General features: G+C 39.2%; 3 protein-coding genes across 5 annotated transcripts in view; all 3 read right to left on the bottom strand.

Moving 5' to 3' along the window:
* Positions 1–10532, bottom strand: part of stk40 (serine/threonine kinase 40) — a 19011-nt gene extending 8479 nt beyond the window's left edge. Inside the window, exons 1-6 of one of the 2 annotated variants that reach the window (XM_014018588.1) lie at positions 10326–10532; positions 7157–7283; positions 6582–6667; positions 5974–6117; positions 3790–4014; positions 3437–3489 (exon numbers count right to left, since the gene is read on the bottom strand). In XM_014018588.1, the coding sequence (XP_013874042.1) occupies positions 3437–3489; positions 3790–4014; positions 5974–6117; positions 6582–6667; positions 7157–7274 (626 nt within the window). In that variant the 5' untranslated portion in view covers positions 7275–7283; positions 10326–10532. Of the gene's footprint in view, positions 1–3436; positions 3490–3789; positions 4015–5973; positions 6118–6581; positions 6668–7156; positions 7284–8557; positions 8653–10325 lie in introns of those variants that run through there. The other variant, XM_014018589.1, reaches the window with a different exon arrangement.
* A 2887-nt stretch (positions 10533–13419) lies between these two features.
* oscp1b (organic solute carrier partner 1b) lies at positions 13420–19421 on the bottom strand. 2 transcript variants are annotated; one of them, XM_014018584.1, is made up of 10 exons: positions 19012–19421; positions 17902–18056; positions 17403–17570; positions 16990–17070; positions 16800–16903; positions 16319–16447; positions 15894–15963; positions 15531–15670; positions 15348–15411; positions 13420–14379 (listed from the first exon to the last, which is right to left on the bottom strand). In XM_014018584.1, exons 1-10 carry the CDS (start codon positions 19121–19123, stop codon positions 14260–14262), a joined length of 1143 nt encoding a protein of 380 aa, XP_013874038.1. In that variant the 5' UTR covers positions 19124–19421; the 3' UTR covers positions 13420–14259. The 2 variants fall into 2 exon arrangements, with proteins under 2 accessions (XP_013874038.1, XP_013874039.1); XM_014018585.1 differs by lacking the exon at positions 19012–19421 and adding an exon at positions 18562–18848.
* A 104-nt stretch (positions 19422–19525) lies between these two features.
* LOC106524684 (cornifelin) lies at positions 19526–21660 on the bottom strand. The gene is made up of 3 exons (XM_014018586.1): positions 20830–21660; positions 20587–20723; positions 19526–20379 (listed from the first exon to the last, which is right to left on the bottom strand). Exons 1-3 carry the CDS (start codon positions 20939–20941, stop codon positions 20275–20277), a joined length of 354 nt encoding a protein of 117 aa, XP_013874040.1. The 5' UTR covers positions 20942–21660; the 3' UTR covers positions 19526–20274.
* Positions 21661–23063: the final 1403 nt, after the last annotated feature.

Raw genomic sequence — 23063 nt, 5'->3', positions numbered from 1 at the left:
CAGTATATGTATATATATACTGTATATAAAGCTTGAGAAGGTTTGAAATACACAAACATGAAACTTCCAAGTGCACCCACACAATCATTCCCATGGTGAACAGGGACACATAAAAAATGCTCCGAAAAAAGCTGCCACTGGCCACGGCGTGGTCCTCTCTGCATCATGCTTTTCACCCACATCCGCTTTCTAAAAAGCATGAGGTCAACAGCTTCCTTTATTCTCTCTCACTTTCACACTCAGGTCCATCACAAATTCACTGCTCCCTTCACCGCGTCTGGAGCCAATTCCAGTTGAACACTCGCTCTTCAACCAAATGCTCCAATCTCAACCCTCCCTGCAGAACGTTCACTCCGCATAATTTCTGCTTCTTACGTGATCCAAGCCTTTTAACTGCATTTGCTGTTGAATACCCTATAAGCATACAGTGGCCTCGTGAACTGCACGAGGATCGGTTGACAGAGAGGAGCGTGACGCTTCAAGGACCCTCCACATAAAAGCTTCCTTTATGAAGGAGTCTATTCCTTTGTCTGTGTGCATCACGACCCAGGCTTCTATTTTTGCACCGGAGATTGGACAAATGAAATTGCATATTTGCCTCGTGAGGCAAGACTCCCTGAGGACTGCAGAGAGACCACACCGTCTCTGCTTCCTGGTCACATGACTCCGGGTGAGCCTGGAAACCAGAGACCTAAACACCCCCGATGACTTCTCCTTTCCGCTTCACAATAAAAATATATCCGCTGACAAGAAGTGAGGTTAAACTTGGGGCAACTTCTTCATAAACCAGCAAATATCGCTTCTCAGAACTGTCAGAGAATTGTGATTTGAAGAGCTTTAAAACTCATCAGTTTTAACACAGCAAATTCTTATTTCTTGGAATAGTGAATATTATTGCATCATGGATTTCATTTGTTGCATCTATGTTTAAAAATGTAAATGTTAGATAATATCTACAAACCTTTAGGCAGCCAACAGCCATATAAGGCTCCTACTCTATAAACAAATAAAAATAGGGAAGTTGTTCTAACTCTGCATTTATTGTCAGTGACTCTGTAGACTGATTTATGACATCCTGCTTTCAAAACAGTGGCTTTGTGAGAGGAAATCATATCTTTCTTGCATAAACTGCTGAGCTTTGTTGCGTTGGTGTTTTCCCCAGAATGGTGACAAGCAGCGCAGGAGGGAGTGCGGGGCTTTGAATCAGTATGCCTCTAGGTTGAATACGTTTTTTTTCCCACACTGACTGTACATTTCACACACATCTGGAATGGGATAACAGGGAGCCATAAAAGTGCAGCATGTAGTGACTTCTCCACAAGAAAAGGTTTTAGTAGGACTGTGCTGTAAAAAAAAATAAAAAAAACACACACACAAAAGGGAAGAAAAAAACAGAGCATAGGGTAAATAAATGTTGACTATCTGTTTGGACGTGTGTGTGCATGTGTGTGTGTGTGACTTGCACTGAAGTAAGTCAGCTCTAAGCTATTGGACCTTTGGCATTCATCTCCTTTGTCTCCAGCTGGGACGGAGTGTTCCACTCAACTCATCCCCTCCCCATCCTCGTCCCCTGGCCAAAACACTCTCCTATTTCATCACCATCGCCACTACTGCTTTTACTGCTGCTGGTAGTGGGGGCTAAAGCTGCTGAWGCAGAAGACTCAGCGCGTGTACGCAATAAAGAAAAAAAAAGTGCCAGTAGGGGTGACATGTAAACATGCACACTCAGGTAAGAAAAAAAGTAGATTAGATTTTGCAAGTATGATTATCATCACTTTATATTTGGTACTGAAAATATTCAGTGCAAAGCTCTGTTTGGACCAAAACGTATGCGCCTCTTCAAACTGAAAATACACAAATAACTTGAACTGGTGCAAAGAGTGAAACAAAACTCTCACCAAAGTTTGCTATTTTGGAAGAACTAGATGGCTAAATCTGACACAGTGTTCCTACACTCACTTTAGCTTAAATTATATTAAGCCTACATTGTAGCCTACGCAGCAGGCGCATGCTGTTGTGAGCCTTTCTACTTGTATTTTGGTTTGACAGCTGTTCTGCATTTACACTGTAAAAATACCAATGTTTTTGCAGCTGTGTTTAAATTCTTCATGTACATCAGATAATGCTGACAAACCAATAATGCAGAATACGTTTGATTTGGAATTGATGAATATGAAATTAGTTCACCTGCCTGTAGGGCTGCCACAAACGATTATTTTTATAATCGATTAATCACTGATTATTATTTTCGATTAGTCGACAAATCAGATCATACGTTAATTGAATATAAAACATACAGCTTATCACGCCAGAATGCAGCTGCTGTTATATAATCATCGTTAGATTTTAGCTATATGCTAACTAAAAATAATTGCTGTGGAAGGCAAGTTCTGCTCTGCAGATATTGTACAGGTTTCTCCTTCATTTTCTTAAAATGATCCCACACTTTTGAGCTCTGTTGCTGGGTAGCCATGATACCAGAGCCTGTCTGTATAATGTCTTATGACGTCCGCGGCCTACCCCAGTTACCACTGCTGTGCATGTGTGTCAAGGACAGAAAGGCAGATGTGGCAGTGGAAGGTGTCAAAGCAGTTTGGAGAGAAAAAAAAAAGAACAACAACAACAACAACAAAAAGAAAATTTATCGATTATTAAATTAGTCATCGATTATTTTAATAATCGATTAGTCATCGATTAATCGATTAATCGTTGCAGCCCTACCCGCATGCATAAATGTGGTTAGAGAGCACCTGCACAATTAAACACTGTAGTTTGAATCAACATTATTTTTTCCAATTAAATATCTGGTTAATTTGATTTTAATTTTTACATGTAGGCAATTACATTTTCATGAAGGCGACTCAAAGTAGCTTCATTCTCACAGCGAGAGATTATTTTTACCTCGTGAACAAACACAAACCGTCTCTTTCACAGACTGTACGCTTGGTGAGGATGAAGAGAGTTTACAGATGAGTTGTTTCCTGATTGTGCATGTCCCATCTGAACTGGAGCACGGTGACCTGAGGTGGACTCTCAGTCTTGTGTGGATTGTATAACAGCTCAAACAGCCCCAATTTCAAACCCTTTCCCACTAAGATTAAAGCAGGGACTTATTCTTTGATTCGTTTTTGTACTAGAGTTCATTTTCAAACAGCCAACCATAGGAATCAAATGACTGATTACTCAACACACTGACATAGTCTCAGACAGGCATATGTGAAGAGGTCTACAGCTCCCTTAGAGTAATCTCACTCTTAACCAAAGAATGTGACCTCCGTCTGAGTTTAAAGCTAAATGCTCACTGGATACGGGCTGCTGGGACCACTGAAGCATCTTGCACATAACTGAGCAGGCTAAAATGCCAGCTCTTGCGCAAAAGGTGAGATTATTCACTGGTGAGCTGAAAGACAAGACCAGATCAAGGACTGAGTCTTACCGTTTGTTCAGCACCATGTTTCCCAGCTTGAGGTCTCTATGCACAATGTTTTTCTACAGACGGGGGAAAAAAGAAAGAAGGAAAAAAGAAAATACGGTCATGTTGCGCTCAGTGAATCACTGGTACAATAAGTTCGTTTCTGGGAGTGGCACACAAGCTTGGGAAATGAGTAATCAGAAAAATGTGGAAATAAACAATAACAAAATCCTGTTCTCCTTCAGTTAACCAAAAATCTCTGCAGAATGAAAGCTTTCTCCATTGAAGAAAAACTAAAGAGGACAAGCAGAACGAAGACGCTTTTAGAGGAGAGCAGTTTTCTAGGGCTGGTCCGTCAACGTGCACCTCTGACTTACTTTATGAAGGGCCTCCACCACACGCACCACATCGTAGAAAATGATAATGGCTTCACGTTCACTCAGTCGTTTCTCCTTTATGACATAATGCTGGAGATTAATCAGGTCGGCTGTCTTGTCGCTGAAATCGTGGGCACACAGGCAGTCCAGTACGAGGCAAATTCGCTTCTTCATCTTGCGGACTTTGTTGGCCTCCGTGTCCTCCACTATTTCATAGGCCCGATCCTGGGGGAAAACGAGCAGAACCAAGGGTGAGAAACAAATTTTGAGAGGACAGAATCGTTTGTGCATTTCTGTCAGCATCCAATCGATACACAGCGAGGTGTCCACAAATGAATCAAACAGAGTGGATTCATTCTCTGAATTAAGGGATCGAGCACATATTTTCCACATCAGAAAGGCGTGTTAAGGATAGAGGTCATTGTTCCACAGTCTGCGTGTAGCTGACATGAGTAAGACGTTTGTCCAATCACACTAAGTGGTTCAAAAAAAAAGATGAAAGGTCATTCCTATTTTTCAAACTCAACTGGAGTCCCCTTTTTTTCTTATTGATTTTTGCATCATGTTGATGTTTTGTTTCGTTAGATGCAGTCAGCATCTCTGAAAGACTATAATATGAACTGGTTCTCTGACAGTGGYGTTCCAATATAATATTCTAATCAATACTGCAAGCCTGAATGATTCAGGCTGCGTGGCTCAATGCTGCTATTCTGAGAGTGAAATGGACAGGATGTGAACGAAAGACAAAGAGTAAGAGGGCTGATGGAACAATAACAAAGTTAGAAAAGGCAGATGGGATGGCAGGTGGGGGTGTGCCATTATGAATGGATGAGGCTGTGAACAAAGAACGACTGCAGRTAAATATAGCTTTTAATAATATTTCCACATTTCTTTATCTTTTTAAGCCATTTCAGCAGAAAGCAGAACTGAATACTAGTTTCATAATTTCTTCATCATCAGTAGCCTGGTAAAAACCAGAACCTGTCCTTCACTTTGCTTCATACAAGGGTCTGGACTTGCTGCATAGAGAAGCAATTCTTGCAGGAGGCGTGGCCTCTGCTGAAGCATGTGTGTGTTTTTGCTGTGACGGAGGCTAAGCTAAGAAGCTAACCAGAAATCGCATGTGCTGTAAACAACCCTACTGAGAGGAGAGGAGTACTGAGCCGAACGAGACGACTGTAAGTGAGAGCTGCTGCTTTGTCAGACAAATTTATTTTAATTTGGAAGCCTTTTCAACACAGACTGGCTTCATTCACTTCCTCCATTGCAGTATGCTAAAATAACTAGCAGACACTTGCGCAGAAAGTCGACGTTCTGTTCTCTGATTGGCCCAGCTAAAAATCTGCCAGTGAAATCCTTGTCTATGGGAGAAGTCCCAGACGAAGCAGTGAAGGGAAACTAGAATTGAGCAGAGCTGCGTAGGAACGCAAGGGCCAGGCTACATCATCAGTGACTTTTTTTAAAAAAGAAAAAGAAAGAGAAGAAAAAAGTGAAATGTAATGGGAAAGAGTGAACGAGAGATTAGAAGATATGTGAAATATATATCGAGAAGACACAAGACAACACACACGACATCTTGGCTGCACACCTACAGAAACAGAGATAACAAAAACAGAAACAAAAAAATGCACATGTATATAATAATAATAATGATTTTAACCTTGCTGATATATATATCCTGGGTTTTCTGGTTGGTCACTGTTTGAATGGTATGTATAGATACGTGTATGTGTGTAGGTATGGGTATACGTATACCCATACCTACATTCACATATCTATACATACACATACCATTCAAACAGTGACCAACCAGAAAACCCAGGATTTAAACACCTGTTTGTGTGCAGTTGAGAGCATGCATGTATATACAAGATCTCTCCAATGGAATGCTTCCACATTGCTACTGAAACTATCTGGATAAGGAAAGTTAACAACAGCTGGCTTGACTAACAGTGAGCTGATAAGACTGTGTTGTTTCTTGCAGGAGTACAGAGAAAATTTACTGTAAAGTGAAAATTAGGTGGCAGAAACGTATCCAAAAGGGATTCCATTTCAAATCGGTCTTGTTGCACACAATTATCTAYACTGTGCTGAGTAATACACCAGAAACTATGATACACTCTTGTTTTTTTTTTTCATCCAAAACATTATTTTCTCAAAAACATATAGCAACTATCTGCTTACCTGGAAGAGGCCGTGATGGTGCACCACCCCATCCTGGTTGTGCAACAGAGAAAGCAAAGAATATTCTGTGTGCAGAAGCATCTTCCCCTGTCTCTCCTCCTGGGTCTCCCCTGCAGAGTCTACTCGCTCCTCCAGTGTCAGGATCTGACAACAGAGCAAACGTTAGGCCATGAGATTAAAAAAAAATTATTTGTAAAGAGGACAAAATAAGAGCTTTGACCATGTGGTAAAGAGATAATCTTAAATTATCATCTGAAAAGAATTTGGAAAAAAAAAAGATGTGGACATGGCTAAGCAGAAGAGAACTGAATCAACGTGAGTTGATTTTTGAGGTATACTTGTTTCTTCTCCTTTTCTACCCTATTATTGCTTTAGAGGCCTCTACACTGTGAAAAAAACGCTGCCTGGCTAATGTTCTGTTGTTTGTGCCAGACTTGAAAGAGGGGCAATAAAATGTACACCAAAAAGGGTCAAAGGTTCAAAGGTCCAATGGGACGTTAGAGCCTTTGTTTTGACTGATTTGCTTTATTAAGAAAAAAAAAAAGAAGTAAGAAGTACATAAAGAGGTAAGCGAAATAAAAACAAAGTGCTGATCCTGATGGACTTACTTTGAGCTGATAAAAGTCATCTGTGCCATCTTTTCTGGCCAAACACTGAACTATGCTCGGCACCGGTGAGTTGCCCAGGCGAGGTCCTGCAGGGCAAAGAGAACGAACAGCTGCATGACCAAAAGGCAGTGTAAACGCCTGCACGTGTGCTCTCGCAGTAAAAGGCTGCATGTGCATTTACCCATTAACACCACAAATGCAATGTTTATTCTTGGCACCAGGCAATGCAAATAGGTGAATGCAAACAGGGGAAGTTTTTTGGGCAGAAAATAAACACATTTCAAWCTATGACAGAGAAAAACATTTCCAGAGGGAAGGAAAAAAACAACTTGTCCTAACACAGACCTTTCTGGCCAGTGTAATGGGGATCAGCAAAATTCCTCAAATTTTTGTGTCAGGCACAAAATACTCACATAGGCACCCACCACTCACACAAGGTTTTCCCAAATTTCATGCACGGCAGGTTACACACGATAACACAGGTTGCCATTCACTTATTAAAACATGCCTTTTCTTCTAAATATATTGATTAAACTCTTATTGGTAAAATGATGAGCGAGAAGTAAATTTCATACCAAGGACAAATGGGCCAGCTCTCTTGGCGTTACTGCCAGATATCCCAGGACAATGCAGTTTGCTGGCTCTGCCCGATGTCTCTCCAGCTCCCCTCTCTGAAGAACGTCGCTTGGACATCCTGGAGCTCTGCAGGGAAACAAATCTGATTAGTTCATGGGCTAAATATAGTTGAGTCCAAACGACTGAAGAGAAATTCTAATGCTTGACAAAAAAAAAGTACTGTCAGTAATCTGGAATCAAGGCAATGGATAAACAGGCGTCAGTAGTGTTTAGAAATAACAYGCAGACTGGTTTTGGGGACACTGTTCTAAGGGAGGTAAAGTTCAGGGCAGCTCCGCCCAGCCCATTTTAAATATCCCTCCCCTCACATTTACACACCTCTGTGTTAATGGGAAGCCATTACAGTTCCATTTAGAATAATGGCTGCTGGTGTCAAGGGTAACACCAAAGATTCAATCTCTTTAACAGGCAACGTGTAAGGGACACAATCTGTAATTTAAAATGCAGCACACTTGCATGCAAACTGACGGCACAAGCACAAGATTCGTTCAACAGAAGCCTTTTGATTTGAATCTTTAATCCATAGCTTTCCCTAAATCAGTGGTCACGGGCTTAGAGACGCAATGGGACTAAATCTGCACGATTTATCTCAAAATCTGCACAAAATTTGTCCAGACAGCTTATCTCTGTAGATCTTACTCGGAAAGGGAATGTAAAAAATACCAAGCCTTTGCATGACGATGGGAAAGGACATTTGCATGCCAGAAGAACTGGTGACAGTGTGACACATTGTCATTAAATGCATTACTTAAGCTGACGCGACGGATCTCATTTACCTCCCAGAAATCAGAGAGCGAGAGGTATGCCATGTTTACTGATACTGAGATCTTATTATGTGATGAAATGCCATCTGTTTCCCGTAATGGGGAAGTAGAGCCATGAACCGAGAGGAATGATTCACCCTGTTGCTGTCCCAAGTTTTTATTGGGCAGAAATGCCTAAATGTCTGACGTGATAACCTTTAGGGTCCTGACAGACCCCTAACCAAAAAAATTATTTCAAGACTCAGTTTATAGAATCATGCAAGTAAAATAATAAAAATATAAAAAGTGACCTATCTAAAAATATGTCAAGGATAGCTGAAGTGGGCAAAATTTTTGTTATGGTGATTCATACTTATAAAGTGCAAGTCATCACATCCCACAAAAAAAATAAAGATGTTGAAAAGTCAACACATAAAAAAACAAGTATCTCATAAATTCAACTCAAACAATTGTTTTTAAATCAATAAACAATATCTCTGCTACTAAACCAATCATGTGCAGCTCGCCAGTTGGCATTTTTGGGCACAGACAAGGCAGGACAGTTGGCAGCCGGTAAGGGCTAGTATGAATTCTCACTTCCACAAGGCTTTTTGTGATCCCAGACAGCAGACAGTGTCATCATCGTGTCTCTCGCCCATCTGTCTCCATCTCCACTAGTCATCACCCACTGAGTCTGATGAGTTGAGGTTTTCTGACAGCATTAATGGCACAAGGCAGAGTGACACCAAGTCACGCTGCTAATAGTAAGAGAGTGTCACACTTCAGAGGATACAAAAAGGTGGATAATCAGGTAATGCAATTCACAAAGCTCCTGGATGGGGGAATAGATGTTTTTTTTTTTTTACGCAGATCGTGTAGCTTATTGTGCTGCCAGAAAAATACATCTAAATTGTTAGCTTGGTGCAAGGAAGGCAGCTTGACTGACTCATTCACGTAAAATGATACAAACACACAGCAAACAAACCCAAGGCTATCCATCTACCGAATAAAAACCAGCTGCAGTGTTGGCAGAAGACCCCAAACACATACAAAAAGCAAAAGGTCGAYGTAACCAACGACTGCACATTGACCTAAATGACATCAGCTTGATGACAGCACACAGCTATCCTTTTCTGACACCGCTGTGTGTCTCTGCACAGCCACTGGTCTGGCAAGCAAGACTGCCTCTCTGACTGTACCAGAGGGAGGACAAGAACAGATACAGCCTCTGAATCATATCACACACACACACACACACACACAAACACACAAAAAAAGGAGGAGAGACACGCTTTGCCAGTGCCCACGAGAAATGTGGGAGCCTCAAATAGTATCAGAACAAAACAACAACGTAGGTGTCTCAAGATCCACCCACCCAGACTTCGTGCCATTTGTCTGGCTCTGCAAGAAAGGGTTTGACTGACTGACTGAAATAAATAAATAAAATCATGGGGTATAAGCAGCAAGGAAAATAAAAAATATCCACAGATCTTCACTTTTTATATAGAGATTATCAAAGGTAATAATGAATCCACAAGTGGAATAATCAAGAACACACACAGAGAGAGAGAGAGAGAGAGAGAGAGAGAGAGAGAGAGAGAGAGAGAAAAGAAACAGTTTGAACACCATCACATTTATTTATTTATTTTTACAGATCACTGGGGCTGCAGGACACACACCACTGCAATAAGAACGCCCTTGACCAAACGACCACGCTTTGGACACAAGGTCACGTTGTAAACCAGATGAAAGTTTTTCTAAATGCAAGCTGCCAGAGACCTGTTTGCATGGTGCCACTTTTTTATTTTTTTCGTCCACAGGATCTGGACACTTTGTTCTGACAGCAAGCAGAGTAAACTCGTGCAGTAAAACGCTGACGTTACGCCTTGTTGCAACTTGGGACACAGCAGATCAGCACTTAAATAGAAAACGGCTCATTTATTATGCATCAGCAGAAAGCTATGCGACTTGTCTTTAACAAACGCTGCACCCAGTGCACCCTTGTGTGCGTTCATTACTGACTTGGCGTCTTGTTGATAAACATAATTAGTTGTCTTATTCGCTTAATAAGACGACAGTGGAGCTAATTCAACTCATCGGCTAAACAGCTTCGGGCTTAGTAGTCACACAAAGGGACACACACAAGTAGTTGGGCTTTCAGTGCAACCTGAATAAAGAACCCTTAGTAAAATTACGTCTACTTCGAGTGTACTCCCGGGTACCCGAAAGGTTTTAAATGTATTTGGTGGCGAGTGACATTAGCTAACGCAAAGCTTGAATCTGTAGCAGGGCAGCCGGGGGARGCCATTTAAACAAAGTAGGTATTACAGCTGGCTAGCAGTGAGTGTCAGAAAGCCTCGCTTACCTCGAGCCAAAACCGCCGGGTAAAATCTGCGTTGACGCCTTAAAACACAGACATTTCTTGGATGAACGCCGTGGTGGGTGTACGGAGCTTCTCGCTTAGTCAGAAAAAGACCRCAAAGGCTCGCTTACGGGTTGTTTAGCCTCTATTGCTGATATGAGCAATTAAGGAAAAGCCTCCGCGGCTCGCTGATCGCATCTTTCCACAGCGACAGCGCCACCTGACAACGGAAATGACGCACAAAGCACATTTGATTGACGGTCCAGATCGACCAATGGTAACCGTCGTTTCTCCGGCCTAACAGTTCCGCCCCGATGATGAAATTCTTTGCATAATAAAAGTTGCTAAATGAAACCATGACATCATGGTAGTCGCGTTGTAAATTTTTTAATACTTGAAAGCTWTTTTTTTACGAGCTGCAATGAAAATATTTGCAAATTCGCACAGACGAGAAGGAAATATCAGATGCAAATACTTTGGAAGGAATAGCTCTGCTCCAAGAAACTTCTCTTTGATGSAGCTATTAACTCCCCCATGAATCAAACCACAAAATTGCAAAAAATCATAGCTAAGACTTACAATGACTGGTCACATAGGCAAGCATTTATGATAACAGAACAAATGTCACTATCAGCTGGAAATAAATTAAAGCTGGTGAAAAATTAAACAATAAGAATTAATAAAATTGTCTTAAAATCACAACAAAATGCACAACAACCACCATGAATCTAAAAATAAAGTAAGGTCATTTATGTTYTTGGTGATTTTGTACTTTTTCCAGATTCAAATTGCTTGCTTTCGTGTGAAGATGCAAGTCTGTGCCCACAGAGGCCTGCTAGTTTCTTATCTGTCCATGACAAAAAATTGTTTTATCACTAAAAATATCAAAACATTTTGCAATTTGAGACTAACCTCAGCAACACTTTTCTGTTTTATAATTTCAGTGCAATATATATATATATTTTTTTTTTTTCCACTTTTATCTGTAAAATCATAGTTAAAAAGTTGAAGCTGATATTTGAAATGCAGCACATCTAAGCAACTTTTTAAATGAGATACAATATTGCCCCTCAATTAGGGTAACTATGAGTCAGTGAAACTCTTTTGTAACTTTATTTGATTTAATACATTATATATCATTGAAACTGAATGTTCACGGGGTGCTACATGAGTGTTTAAATTAGTTTGCTCAGATTTGATGCAGTTTTCTTCATCACAAAACAGCCCAGACCTCACCAAAAATGTCATTCTCTTTCTTCATGACTTTGCAAGCAAACCTTGGAGTGGCTGACATTTTGCAGAGCCCACCTAAATTCCTAATTTAGGCTAACTGAATAATCTTAATATCCACCCACAGCTACCAGTTTCCAACTAGTGGGACGATGTGACAGACAGAGAGGCCAACTTAAATGGCAGAGCATTATTTTGAGTTGTTCTAGTCTTCCCGTCTTGACTCAGCAGAGCATATGCCCCCAGCCACATAAAACACAACCAGGTTGTGGCTTTTACAGTGTCCTACCGGCACCCTTTTAAAGAGGAAACTGAATCATTTCGAAAATGGAGGTTCTGTGAGAGAAACATCCGACACGTCAGGAGAAAAACCAAGTCTTGTGTAATTTAGTTGATGGCAATTACAACTTGTCTTTTAAAAGAGGCTTTTCACTTTGTTGTAAATATGTGTTTGAGAAATTGTATAATCACACTGGAAAAAAAAACCTATTTAAGTACATTTGAAAAGATTCAGGACGCAAAAATGTTCTTTGAGCTGAATTGTATAGGTCTTGCAGGAAACCTGGTTTCTGTTTGTTTTGTAATTAGACTGTATCCTCGGGGCACTAAGTCTCTCTTTTTGAGAGATTATTGGGAAGAACTCACCAGAATCCTCCTTCTTCTCCTGCCCCCAAATCAATTCAGAGAAGTGTCTCAGCATGTTTGCTGCTGTGGTATGCACTGTGTGGCTGACTGGAGAAGTGCAGACAAGCTTATTTTGACTCATAGGCTTTTTACACACAAAATAGTGTCTGTTAGAGATCATTGCTGCTGTGGCAAGTCTCACCATATGAGTTGAAGGTAGACGATACTGAGCCGTGTGTTTCTTTTTCTGCGATTTGATTGTTAAATATTAAATTTACTAATTTTGTTTTGCAAACTATGACATTTGCATTAGAAAAGAAAAAACAAGACAAAACTACACATTTGTCACCTTTTGCTTGAGCAGAAGTACAAGAAGCTCAGTGGTTCATCAAAAAAACATTTTAAACCAAAGTTCAGTAGCAAAACTGTAAGAAATGAGACAGCTCTCTCTTCTGGTAGATCCTGTTAACTACAACAAACTGTTTCCCACATGCACTGGTGTGAATGAAGTTGGTCAGCATTGCTGCCTCCCAGCAATAGACTGATTGAACCCACAGTCGAGGCCTTTCCATGTGAAGTTTGCATGTTCTCCTCATGCACATCTGTTTGTAGCATTAGCAAAAATATTAGATTTTAATGAAATTTGCATAAAGTAATCACTGGATGTACATCTACAACTGAAAAAACTTTTCGAATTAATCACTCAGAATGGCACCCACAGCTGAGTAACATTAAAAAAGAAGCRGCTAWAGCTCAAATGTACAGCTAYTGAGCTAAAACTCAATGTATTAGTWGCTTAGAGTCATTCTCAAYATAAACTCTGAGCCCTACACAATGAATAAGATCTTTGCTTAAAATGTTTCAATTAAATGATGGCATCAACACTGTTTATCTGTTGGCAAAATATCTAATTCAACACCAAACTGATTTTAATGAACCTCTCAGAAAGTAATCCTTCATGTGCATTTACAACAGAATCAGTAACTCTAAATTGTCCCTAAATGAGAGTAAGAATTGATGTCTATAAATGTGGCCCTGTGACGGACCTGTGATCTGCCCAGGAAGTACCCTGCCTCTCATCCAACGACCTGTGGAGATCAGCAGCAACTCCTCAAACCAAACAGAAACAAGCGGTCAAATAAAATGGATGGTGGATGAAAGTTCAAGCGTATTAAATCTGCAGCGATCAACATTCGAGATGCTTTTAATGTAAAACTGATTTAAATGAAAGATCTTGTAAATATGTGTTTTTAATTTTTCATTTATTTACTGAAAATACTAAACAGTCAATAATTCATCATTAGCAATATCAATGTTTCCTTATGCACAAAGAGTGACACTAAATAAATAAAATTTGCAATAAAAATATTTACATATTACAATTTCTTATATTGTCTTGCTTTGTTTTACAGCTGTAGCTCAGTTCTGAGCCTTATCTTATACATCACAGGGTAATGGGATTTTTTTAAACCGAGGTTAAAATTCTTGTATTCTTTTTCAAAAACACAAGTGAATAGCAAGCATTTCTTACTTAAATAGTTGAGGGAATTCAAACCAAAATAAGAAGAGCACTTGGGTTTTCTCCAACACACCCACCTTACAGTTTAACCCCTTGTTTGTCAGAAAACAGAAATAGCTGACAATCCCTTGCTTCACACTGTAAATATATATTTGTCATAAGAAAACATAAACCACCATGAMATTGTGGGCTACCCTTCCAAAAATAATAAATACAAATACACTAAAGCTGTGATGCAATTGTAACTGTGACTGACATTTACAATTACATGACAGAAATTAAAGTGTGTAATTTTTTTTTGCTAAAACCATACATGCCTGCTTTAAGACTTGCTGCAATGAACTTTTAGTTAACAGCTAGCGTAAAATTACACCTCATCACAGCTTGGATCTCAGCTCTGAACACATTTTTTTATAAAATGCAGCCGTACATCACCATCAGTCATCATCGTCTTAAAAACCCACCATGGGATTAAAGTCTTATGGCTGTGTGGGAGCCTGCTGCGGGGTATTTGCAGGTACGGACTGCAGACTGATCCTCAGAGGGGTAGTTACAGCGACCATGTCACAGACCGTCCATCATAGATAAAAGATCTTCTCCTTTGCTGCTGGAACAGGGAGAGTGATCTTCAGCCTCAGTGAATTCCCCCATGATCTTGGCCAGCTCTGCGTTGGTCTGCTGGTCCTAAAAGACAYGATCAACCAGCTGCTAAGTTGGAGAGGTAATCGCAAAGACTTGCATCCTATTACAGTAAATCCTTTTAAAATAGGCATATCCTCAGATTCCGGATCATTAACTGCTCGTCTGTCTCATGGGTTTCTTGTAAGAGGTAAAATAGAGCCTTTGAGGTTGACACGTTAGGGTTATTACATGTTTATTACAACTTGGGCTAAAAACAGCCTATCCCAAGGGCCTCACGAAATATCTTCTCAAGTTTCTGTAGCTATGATTAAAACAAAACAGTCTTTTGTTGAGCAGGGCAAAGTCAGTTATTTTTTTTTATTACAGGATTTTTAGTARTTTAATCTGTTGTAAAGTTCAGACTAATATAAAACAAACACTACATGTGATTTTTAGTAAAATGTTCTTATTATAACCCGTCATTATGTTTTCGTACTGTTTTTTTTTTTTTGTTCAGTGATTTTTGGTCAACCGTAGCACAAAAACGGCTGCACCAATCAGCATGAAATTTGGCAGGAATGTAGATGGGTCTGACCTACACTGCGCCAGTCAACGGTTTGACGATAGACCCCATATTTGAGGAGGGGACTCCATCCAAAGAGGGGGTGTCTGGACATGCAAAAATGCTTATAACTCAGAAACTGTTCAACATAGGAGCTTCACCTCCCGGACCCCCAATTTATCTGAAAAAGGGGTATCTGGACATACAAAAATGGTTATTGGTCAAAAACTATTAAACATACGAGCTTCAGATTTTCATTGGTTGTTTAGCTCTGATGAGGGGCTATCCGTCAGATCTAATGTCCCTYGCCAAAAAAAAAAAAAAAGACTCCCACCCAAACCACTACAATTTTGGGATGCACCTAGTACTATGACATTTACTGTATTAGGAATAAAGACTTCTGAGTTCTGGTGCATTTGTGTGTGTGGGTGTCATTATGTTACCGCTGTGAGGTTTCTTAGTTTTTTACCTTTGTTGCTTGGATGTTTATGACTCCATATGAAAGCTCGTCCGGTCTTGATATAAATGCTTCTCTGTCATAAAAATGTCAAAATGTTAGTTTTAATCCATTTAAATAGATTATAACATATTTATTTTTCACCCAGGTAAGTTTAATTTGTTTAGAAGCTGTACACCACGTCAGGACACTTACTCTTCTTCTTCATCTGTGGCAAAGAGGTTTACTCGAAAGCCACTTTCTGCATTTCCTGCTTTCTCAACTTCTAGGCCTCCCATTAACCTGGCCAACAGGTTTAGTTCCTCTTTGGCCAAGGGATTTGGAGCAGCGCTGACCTGTAGACAAAAAAAAAAAAGCCTTGTTCACTTCAGCAAATTTGTAGTTTAACTTGCCCTTTCTTAAGTTTTCGTACCTGATGATGAAAAAGTGAGTTTACGATAGTGTTTCAAACCTTCCCCTACCTACTGTAAGCTAGGTTCTGTAAGCACTGCATGAATGCTACTACTATCAGAAACCTTGACCATGTTTTTTATGSTTTAAAAATGAATCATGTTCTACCTTTGTGTGCTGAGCAGAGGTTTTAGACGTGCCAGACATGTGTGTTTCAACAGGGCGGCATACACTGTACCTAGATGAAAAGACATGTCAGTAAGATCAAAACATGTACATAATTTATTTACATGACAGCACAAACGAGACTAATAAGGAGACTAAGTCAAATGTAGYGCTTGATATGGTCTAACAGTAATCCTTCATTTTTCTATGAGAATTCATACTCGCTCGATAAGAACAAAATCATTTATCCAACTTTGTAATGAGGAAGATGGCTACATGCTCAGACCAATTTTCAGTCTTTAACTACAAAATCATCTTGGTCTGGATGATTATCTATAATTAACTCATTAGGCTGTCACAATTAATCACAAAACAGAGCACAAAAATATCTAATCATGTCCGCACAAAATTTAGTTCCATTTTCTTACATGTTTGTGCCCAGTTTTGTGACCCTGTCTCCGAAAATCTCAAAAGATCCTTCTCGAAGTGCCGATGTGTAGTTCCCTCCATTGCTGAACTGCAGCCTGGTTAGCTCCTCACCAGTACAATTAAAAATCCTAAAATTAGACAAAACACACAGCAGAGCAATTTAGATAAGAAGGCTTTTTGACATAAAGTTTGCATTTGCAGAGAAAGACCTAACTGCTGAGGCTTAAGCGTAAACGTTTCATTGGAGATAACGTTTAGGTCATGGATGAAACGCTTTGGTGAGCAAATGCAATCATTCGAACAAGGACTCAACATAAACCCACAAATGATATAAAATGACTGGTTTAATGCTGGTTCAGTAAAACTGTATGCAGTTAGCTGCAGAGAGGCCATGTTAGCATCATATTATAGTGTTCAGGTAGCATAGCTAACAGGCTACATGACAAACAAGGGACCCAAGAGCAAAGATTGATGTGTTACCTTATTAAGCCAGGAACCTGTGTCCCATGAGGCACAGGACCACTGGTGGGGAGCACAAACCGGCCATTTGAGTTCTGCACTTTATCTTTCAGGAATATAGACACCTGACAGAAAATAACACAATAAAAYATGATAACAAAATCAGTTATCTAACAGTTACCACTCTCTAATAATAATATGCTGAACTTACCCTTATATGCATGTCTTGAAAGAAGATGAGAAGTGTTTGTCTGATCAGTTGGAACTCACCATTAGACAAAGGTGTATACATCTGAGAAAGATCAGATTTTTTGTTGTACTGTGGCATGTATTAGGACTTTATAGACTAATTGGTGATACAAATACAGTTCTGTAAATCCTGCCTGAGGACCAGCAGGGATCAGCAATGAGTCACCTGCTCTGTGAGTCTTACATAACTAAAAAAAAAAATTCTTAATCATCCTGAGTTTCTTTCCTTTAACTGATTGTTTCTAAAATTATGCACGTTTTAACTGTTTTAAAAAGAGATTGTGTCACARTGCAAAAACAACAACAGGGTACGTAAAATATATCAGTCACAAATTATAATGATGAAAGCCCATGTTTTGTTTTTTAGGTTTTTACCTCTATGAGCTGTTGGTAAGTCTCGTCAACCAGGCTGAGAATGCCGGCTGTGTCTTTCACAAAGTCTTTGATTGCATCCATGTGGTTAAAGGAGACCAGCAGGATGTCCTTTGGTCGAGGACACAGAAGCACTTGGTATTTAAAAGCCATGGTCATCAGGTCATAAAGCTGTGCAAAAGAATAGATATGCAATCTCACTTTCTCATTTAATAAAAATATGCATTAAAAAAACAGCATTTAGTTATTGTATAATCAACAGTAGAGGGAGCCACAAACAGGGTGTAAAAGTGTTAGCTCAAAGCAGTTTTGCTGCACAATAGTTAGTTGGAAGAAAAAAAGGCWACATGACTGCATAGATTTAAGTGATACAGATAACTAATGCTCAAATACTAAAGTGTCTGCAATGAAAAGGTAGTAAAGCTTGTATATGCTTGTTGATGAAGAAATGTGATGAGTAAAAAATACAAAASAAAGCAAAACAAAAAMCCCTGAGCCTTACCTTGTCCATACTAGCTTGATTGAGTCTCATTATGGAAGCGTGAGCCAGCCTGTCAAACACAGTCCGCAGGGCCTTTTTGGAGTAAAGCTCCTGTGGCTTGAAAAGCTCCTCCAGAAACTTTTTGTTGAACATGGTGGTGATGATGTCATTCATAACTAGTCAAAACAACAGAAAGTCCACAAAGAAGTGGTTTAAGTTGAATAAATATTCATTTAACAGAATAGATTTAGAAGCAGAATGCTCTCTATCTATCTATTCTACAGATTTGCCAAAACCCTTCCAGGATTTAACCCCACAGGACGTAAAGAAGCAGCAGCATGTCCACCGAGCTACCACAGCCCCACGAATACTTATCAGTTTAAGTAATGGCAAAATAAAATGCATGAGCTACTGTTGTAAAGTAAAAGCACACACCGGGAGAAGTTCTATGTGACGTTCATGTTTGTGTCCAATTTTGTGAGATTAATGTGACTCACTTATGTGATTGGTGCAAAAACCATCACAGGGYCTTACCTCTGAGCTAATCTGAGCAGGAGGTATTGCTGGTTCATAAAAAACACTGTTGTTCAAATAGTGTGTTACTTTCCAGCTATAGGCCAAAGCAGAGCATAGAGCTACTAATGCACAAGTGCATGATTATACTGAATCTTGTACTAATACCTCTCCTTCTGTCCTCCTCTATCCAGGTGGCTACTGTGGAATCTCTATGCACTAAAAGAAGATGCAAAATTAACGTGTGTTCAAAAATCAGACGATTTTTACATCTCAACAGTGTGTGTACTTTATTGTATATAATTCCATGTAAGTTAGTCAGTCAGGCCATCCTTTACACCTTTTTTGAAAGAGCAGGCAGCAGGAATTTGATAAGAAGTAGGTGGTCTAATTAAACTTATTTAAACACTTATTAAATATTAATATTATTAAATATTTAATATTAGACTTATTAAAACAGAACTAACTTACTGAATAATAATAAATCTTGATTTGTCTTCTATCAACTTTTTCTAAATTCATTAAATTTACCAACACTGAGAAAGTAACAAACTGACTAAAGTAAATAAGCCCGTGTAGATTTGAAGTGTTAGCAGAAATAGCTGCTAAGCTAACTACCTTTCTTAGCCTTGTCAGCGGGTATATTCTGAGCTCGAAGCCGCTGGTCCAGGATGTACAGCATTTCGCCGCCTAGATTAATAAAGAGAAGCGGCAGGGTCCTTGTAGACATGATGGTACTTGGGGTGTCGAGTCCTCCCTGGTAACCTGTAGCCGCTAACGGGTAGCTGTACTGGTACCCCTGTCTGTTTGGTAAAGCCTCCTCTGGTTGCCAGGTCACGGAGCGTACGACCAATCACAGCGTAGTGACGTAAAGACGTACCGAGAAAGCGTGTCGTTGACGCCGAAGAACCACATGTGGCTTCTTTGTTTCACACTAAAGTGCACATTCTTACTCAAATTCCACAAATATTCTGCGTTTTTTAAGGCATTGCCTTTACACAGGCAAATACTTTGAAAATGTTTTTGCTAGTGTCTATTTGTTAGCGAAACTATCTGATGAACCACTGGACGGAATTTAACGAAACAAGAAAATATTAATATTGAAATACTGCACAAAAAAAAAATCACAGTAAAAACAATCACCTTGTTTTATTTAATTAAAAACTATGTCAGCAATGTGGTTAAAACTGTTATAACAAAGTGCACACAGATTAAATGCGTAAAAGGCAAAGTAGGAGGATGATTGTCTGAAACTATGAATCCTAGCCAAATGATGAGAATTGTATTGTATTTTTTTGCTCTTCTTGGAAATAAGAACACAACCCCCCCTGACATTCTGTTGTAGTGCTGTGAACCCACAACTAATCAATTTATCATGACTTCAGATCTGTGGTTCACAAACCAAGATTGTGTAATAGCAGTTGCCTCTATGGGTGACAGAGTCTTTTAAGTAACTGATACAAAGTAAGTTTAACTTGCAATTACTACAGATACATCATTTCAAAAGTCACATTTTGAGAGGTGATCAAATCAAATACCTTTACACCTAGAGCAGAGGTGCCCAAACATTTTTCCTGAGAGGGCCAAAATAAAAAAAATCATTTTCCCTTATAGGCCAAAGTTTAAAAAAAATCCCTGAAAGGGCCAAAATTCAAATTCAAGCAAATAATCAGAAACAATACATTTAAGATAACTAATTATTTCATTATAATGCAAGGCTCGATTGTTCTAACCAGTGTTTGGRCAATGCAATTCCTTTACAAGAATTTCACACTGTACATGTGTAAAACTTGTTAGGAACAATTAAAAGCTTAGGAAAAAGTACATGTAGATTTCATCATAAAGCTGCTGTTGAAACCAACAAATCACTGCTGGACGTCCTCAGCTTGAAACGTCTCCATTCCTGATGCGAATTTCTCTTGCCATCCTGCATATTTCACACGGTCCGCAGAAAAATGTCATGAGGGCATCATTGCATATTGTCCCCTGTAGTTATATAAAAAAAAAGGACACCAGATAATCACAAAACAGGAACCAAATTCTCAAAAGAAGAAATGTGTTGCAGTTCAGATTTGTCAATTTTACAGAACACCCAATATTTCTTAAGTTGGGAAATCTCTGTCTCCTCTTAAAAGCTCCAGCATTTCTCTTGTGTACATCAAAACGATAGAGGAAGAGACTCTGCAAACGTACCTGAATACCGTACGTCAGTCTCATGTGAGTCCTCATGGCCGTCATTCCTCCTGGCAAACAGCCCAAGCAGCAGTTTTCTCCATATTTATTTGCTGTGTAACAGCTCAGCGCAATTGGACAGCAAAAACCAACAGCACCTAAAGACGAAGGTATATTCTCATCAGAAGTGTTGACAGAAGAGAGAACATCTTTCTGCAGCTAAACCCTCAACAGTACGTGAACAAGTTATGAGATGGTACTCACAGACCAAACAGTCACTGCAGCAGGAACACAAGCCGGTGCTCCAGTCTCCTGTCTGGACGTTCGTCCCATAGCCGCCTGCACCAGGCTGATGAGTGACCACTGGGTTTGACATCTGGATCACTTGACCTGCCGGCTTTTATTGAGCTGTCTGGTAAAGAACACATTAAGCTGTTAATACTGACATAAGAGAGGGCATTGTTTTGTTGGTGGGAGGAGGGATGACCAAAAAATCGTTCTAAGCATGCAATAAAACTAAGGACAGAATAAAGATACTTTAATGCTCATTAAAATGTAATTCATGTTAGTCGTAACCAGACTTTTTTTGAGATTTTACTAGATGATTTAAGTTTTATTTCTCTAACATTAAACTTTGAAGTTAAAGGACTCTTCTTGCATAATCATTTTATTTAGTTTTAAATGCCAATTAATAAGATATACCCATATTTACAGAAAAAAATTCTGTATAAGAATCCAGTCTTACCCTCCACTGTTATGTTCATTTAGGCAATCATTTTATTAAAAAGCTTACAGATTTTCCATGAAATATTTTACATCCAACACTAGCAGATCAAATTGACTTGCATAAGCGTGCTTTTTAATAGGTCTAGTAAATGTCAGCTAGAAAAGAAACATCGTGAAGCCACGTGGAGAATCTGTTGCCTAAAGTGACATAAAACCCAACATGAAGGGATATTACCTAAAGGTTTGCAAGTTTGACCCGTTTCATTAAAATACCAGTGCATTTTTAAGCTGATCTATTGCCAGAGAGAAAAAAAAAAACAGATGTCACTTACCAGAAGTGTCTGAGAGTCTGAACTCCTCTCGATCAAGCTGACAAGCACCACACCACACAGGAAACTGTGACGAACTCAAGCTGTGAAGCGCTGGTTTGCCATCAAACTGCTGCTTCTCAGGATGACAAAGATCTGTTCTGATTCAAACCGGGTCATTTAACAAGAACTCCTGCCTTACTCATAGGCTGCTGACGCTTACAGGTAAACCAATGCACGATACTGGGTTTAGTTTTAATGAAGTTTTCTAATCTTGCATCAGGTACACACTGTTCAGGAAACTTGTGCACTTGTGAGAATCGTTAAAGCCACACTCTTCGTGTAACGCCCACAAATGCATCATGTCCCTTTTCACAGGGCTWGTGGTTTTAATCTACCATCATAGTACGACAGTTTGTAAAACAAGATTTGGATTCGCTCATGATCTGAAACAGGGCAAAGTTGCAAGCAGCTGCAAAAACTCGTTCTTGATTTCTTCTAAAAAAACGTATAGCATTAATATTCATGCAACTAAAATACACACAGGTGACGCATTTGTTTTAAAGGACTGAGCTGCTTGAAACTAAACTGAAATATCACAAGCATATGCCTCAAATGTGGTCAAACAGGTGATACTTTTGAATGTATTGTTTTATGTCCTGGAATGTGCAACACATAACCACATTATTCTTCTTTTTTTCAGGCGATAGTAGGTTCAGTCTTGTTTGGGTGTCCATATTGCTCACACGTCTTGTATTATTTTGTATAACTGATTGGTCTAAAAGACATTTAAAGTGCCTGTGACATGCCTATCCTTCAAATACAAAACGTCAAAGAAAACATCTATAAACTTGTGAAAATTGGCATACAGATTATTTACAGACTATTTTATCAATTTTGTCACATCACTGGCCTATTTTCTTTTGAATTTGGCTCAGCTATAGTGAATCAGGAAGTGACATCAAAGGGGAACTCAATAATAAAATAAACTTTCTGGTTTTTGTTTATTAAAACAAAATTATTTTAACGTTAACTCTCCTTGATAGTGACTCAAACTGAAGGATTTTTAAACATTAAATAATATTCTATCTGATTCTCAGTCAGATTTTAGGAAGATGCGTAGTACCACTACAGCAGCGCTGAAAGTGGTTAATAATTTTATTCATGTTTTGGATAATAAACAACACTGTGCAGCCCTCTTTATTGACTTCCCCAAGCGTTTGATACAGTTAATCATGAGGTTTTATTACAGAGCCTTCACACTATTGGCTTGTCTGAACAAACTTTTTGTTGGTTTGACAACTATCTGAGTCCAATAGATCTCAGTAAGTTCAAGTAGGGGGTTTAGCTTCCTCTTCTCTCCGTATACACAATGGTGTTCCTCAGGGGTCAGTGCTGGGGCCACTTTATATAATATATATATACTTGGTATCGGTAAGTACCTAAACTGAAGTACTCGTACTC

Source organism: Austrofundulus limnaeus, unplaced genomic scaffold (genome assembly GCF_001266775.1).
Source record: "Austrofundulus limnaeus strain Quisiro unplaced genomic scaffold, Austrofundulus_limnaeus-1.0 Scaffold196, whole genome shotgun sequence".
Taxonomy (NCBI): domain Eukaryota; kingdom Metazoa; phylum Chordata; class Actinopteri; order Cyprinodontiformes; family Rivulidae; genus Austrofundulus; species Austrofundulus limnaeus.
The sequence above is the reverse complement of the archived record's forward strand: the minus strand, read 5'-3'. Positions and strand labels throughout refer to the sequence as shown.

Coding starts and splice junctions, on each gene's coding strand:
- LOC106524684 (XM_014018586.1), bottom strand. CDS start 20,941: ATGTCAAACCCAGTGGTCACTCATCAGCCTGGTGCAGGCGGCTATGGG. Junction 20,724..20,829: donor CTGCAGTGACTGTTTGGTCT/GTGAGTACCATC, acceptor CTTCGTCTTTAG/GTGCTGTTGGTTTTTGCTGT. Junction 20,380..20,586: donor GACTGACGTACGGTATTCAG/GTACGTTTGCAG, acceptor ATATAACTACAG/GGGACAATATGCAATGATGC.
- oscp1b (XM_014018584.1), bottom strand. CDS start 19,123: ATGTCTACAAGGACCCTGCCGCTTCTCTTTATTAATCTAGGCGGCGAA. Junction 16,904..16,989: donor TTCAAGACATGCATATAAGG/GTAAGTTCAGCA, acceptor ATTTTCTGTCAG/GTGTCTATATTCCTGAAAGA. Junction 15,671..15,893: donor CCTCTGCTCAGCACACAAAG/GTAGAACATGAT, acceptor TTTTGTCTACAG/GTCAGCGCTGCTCCAAATCC.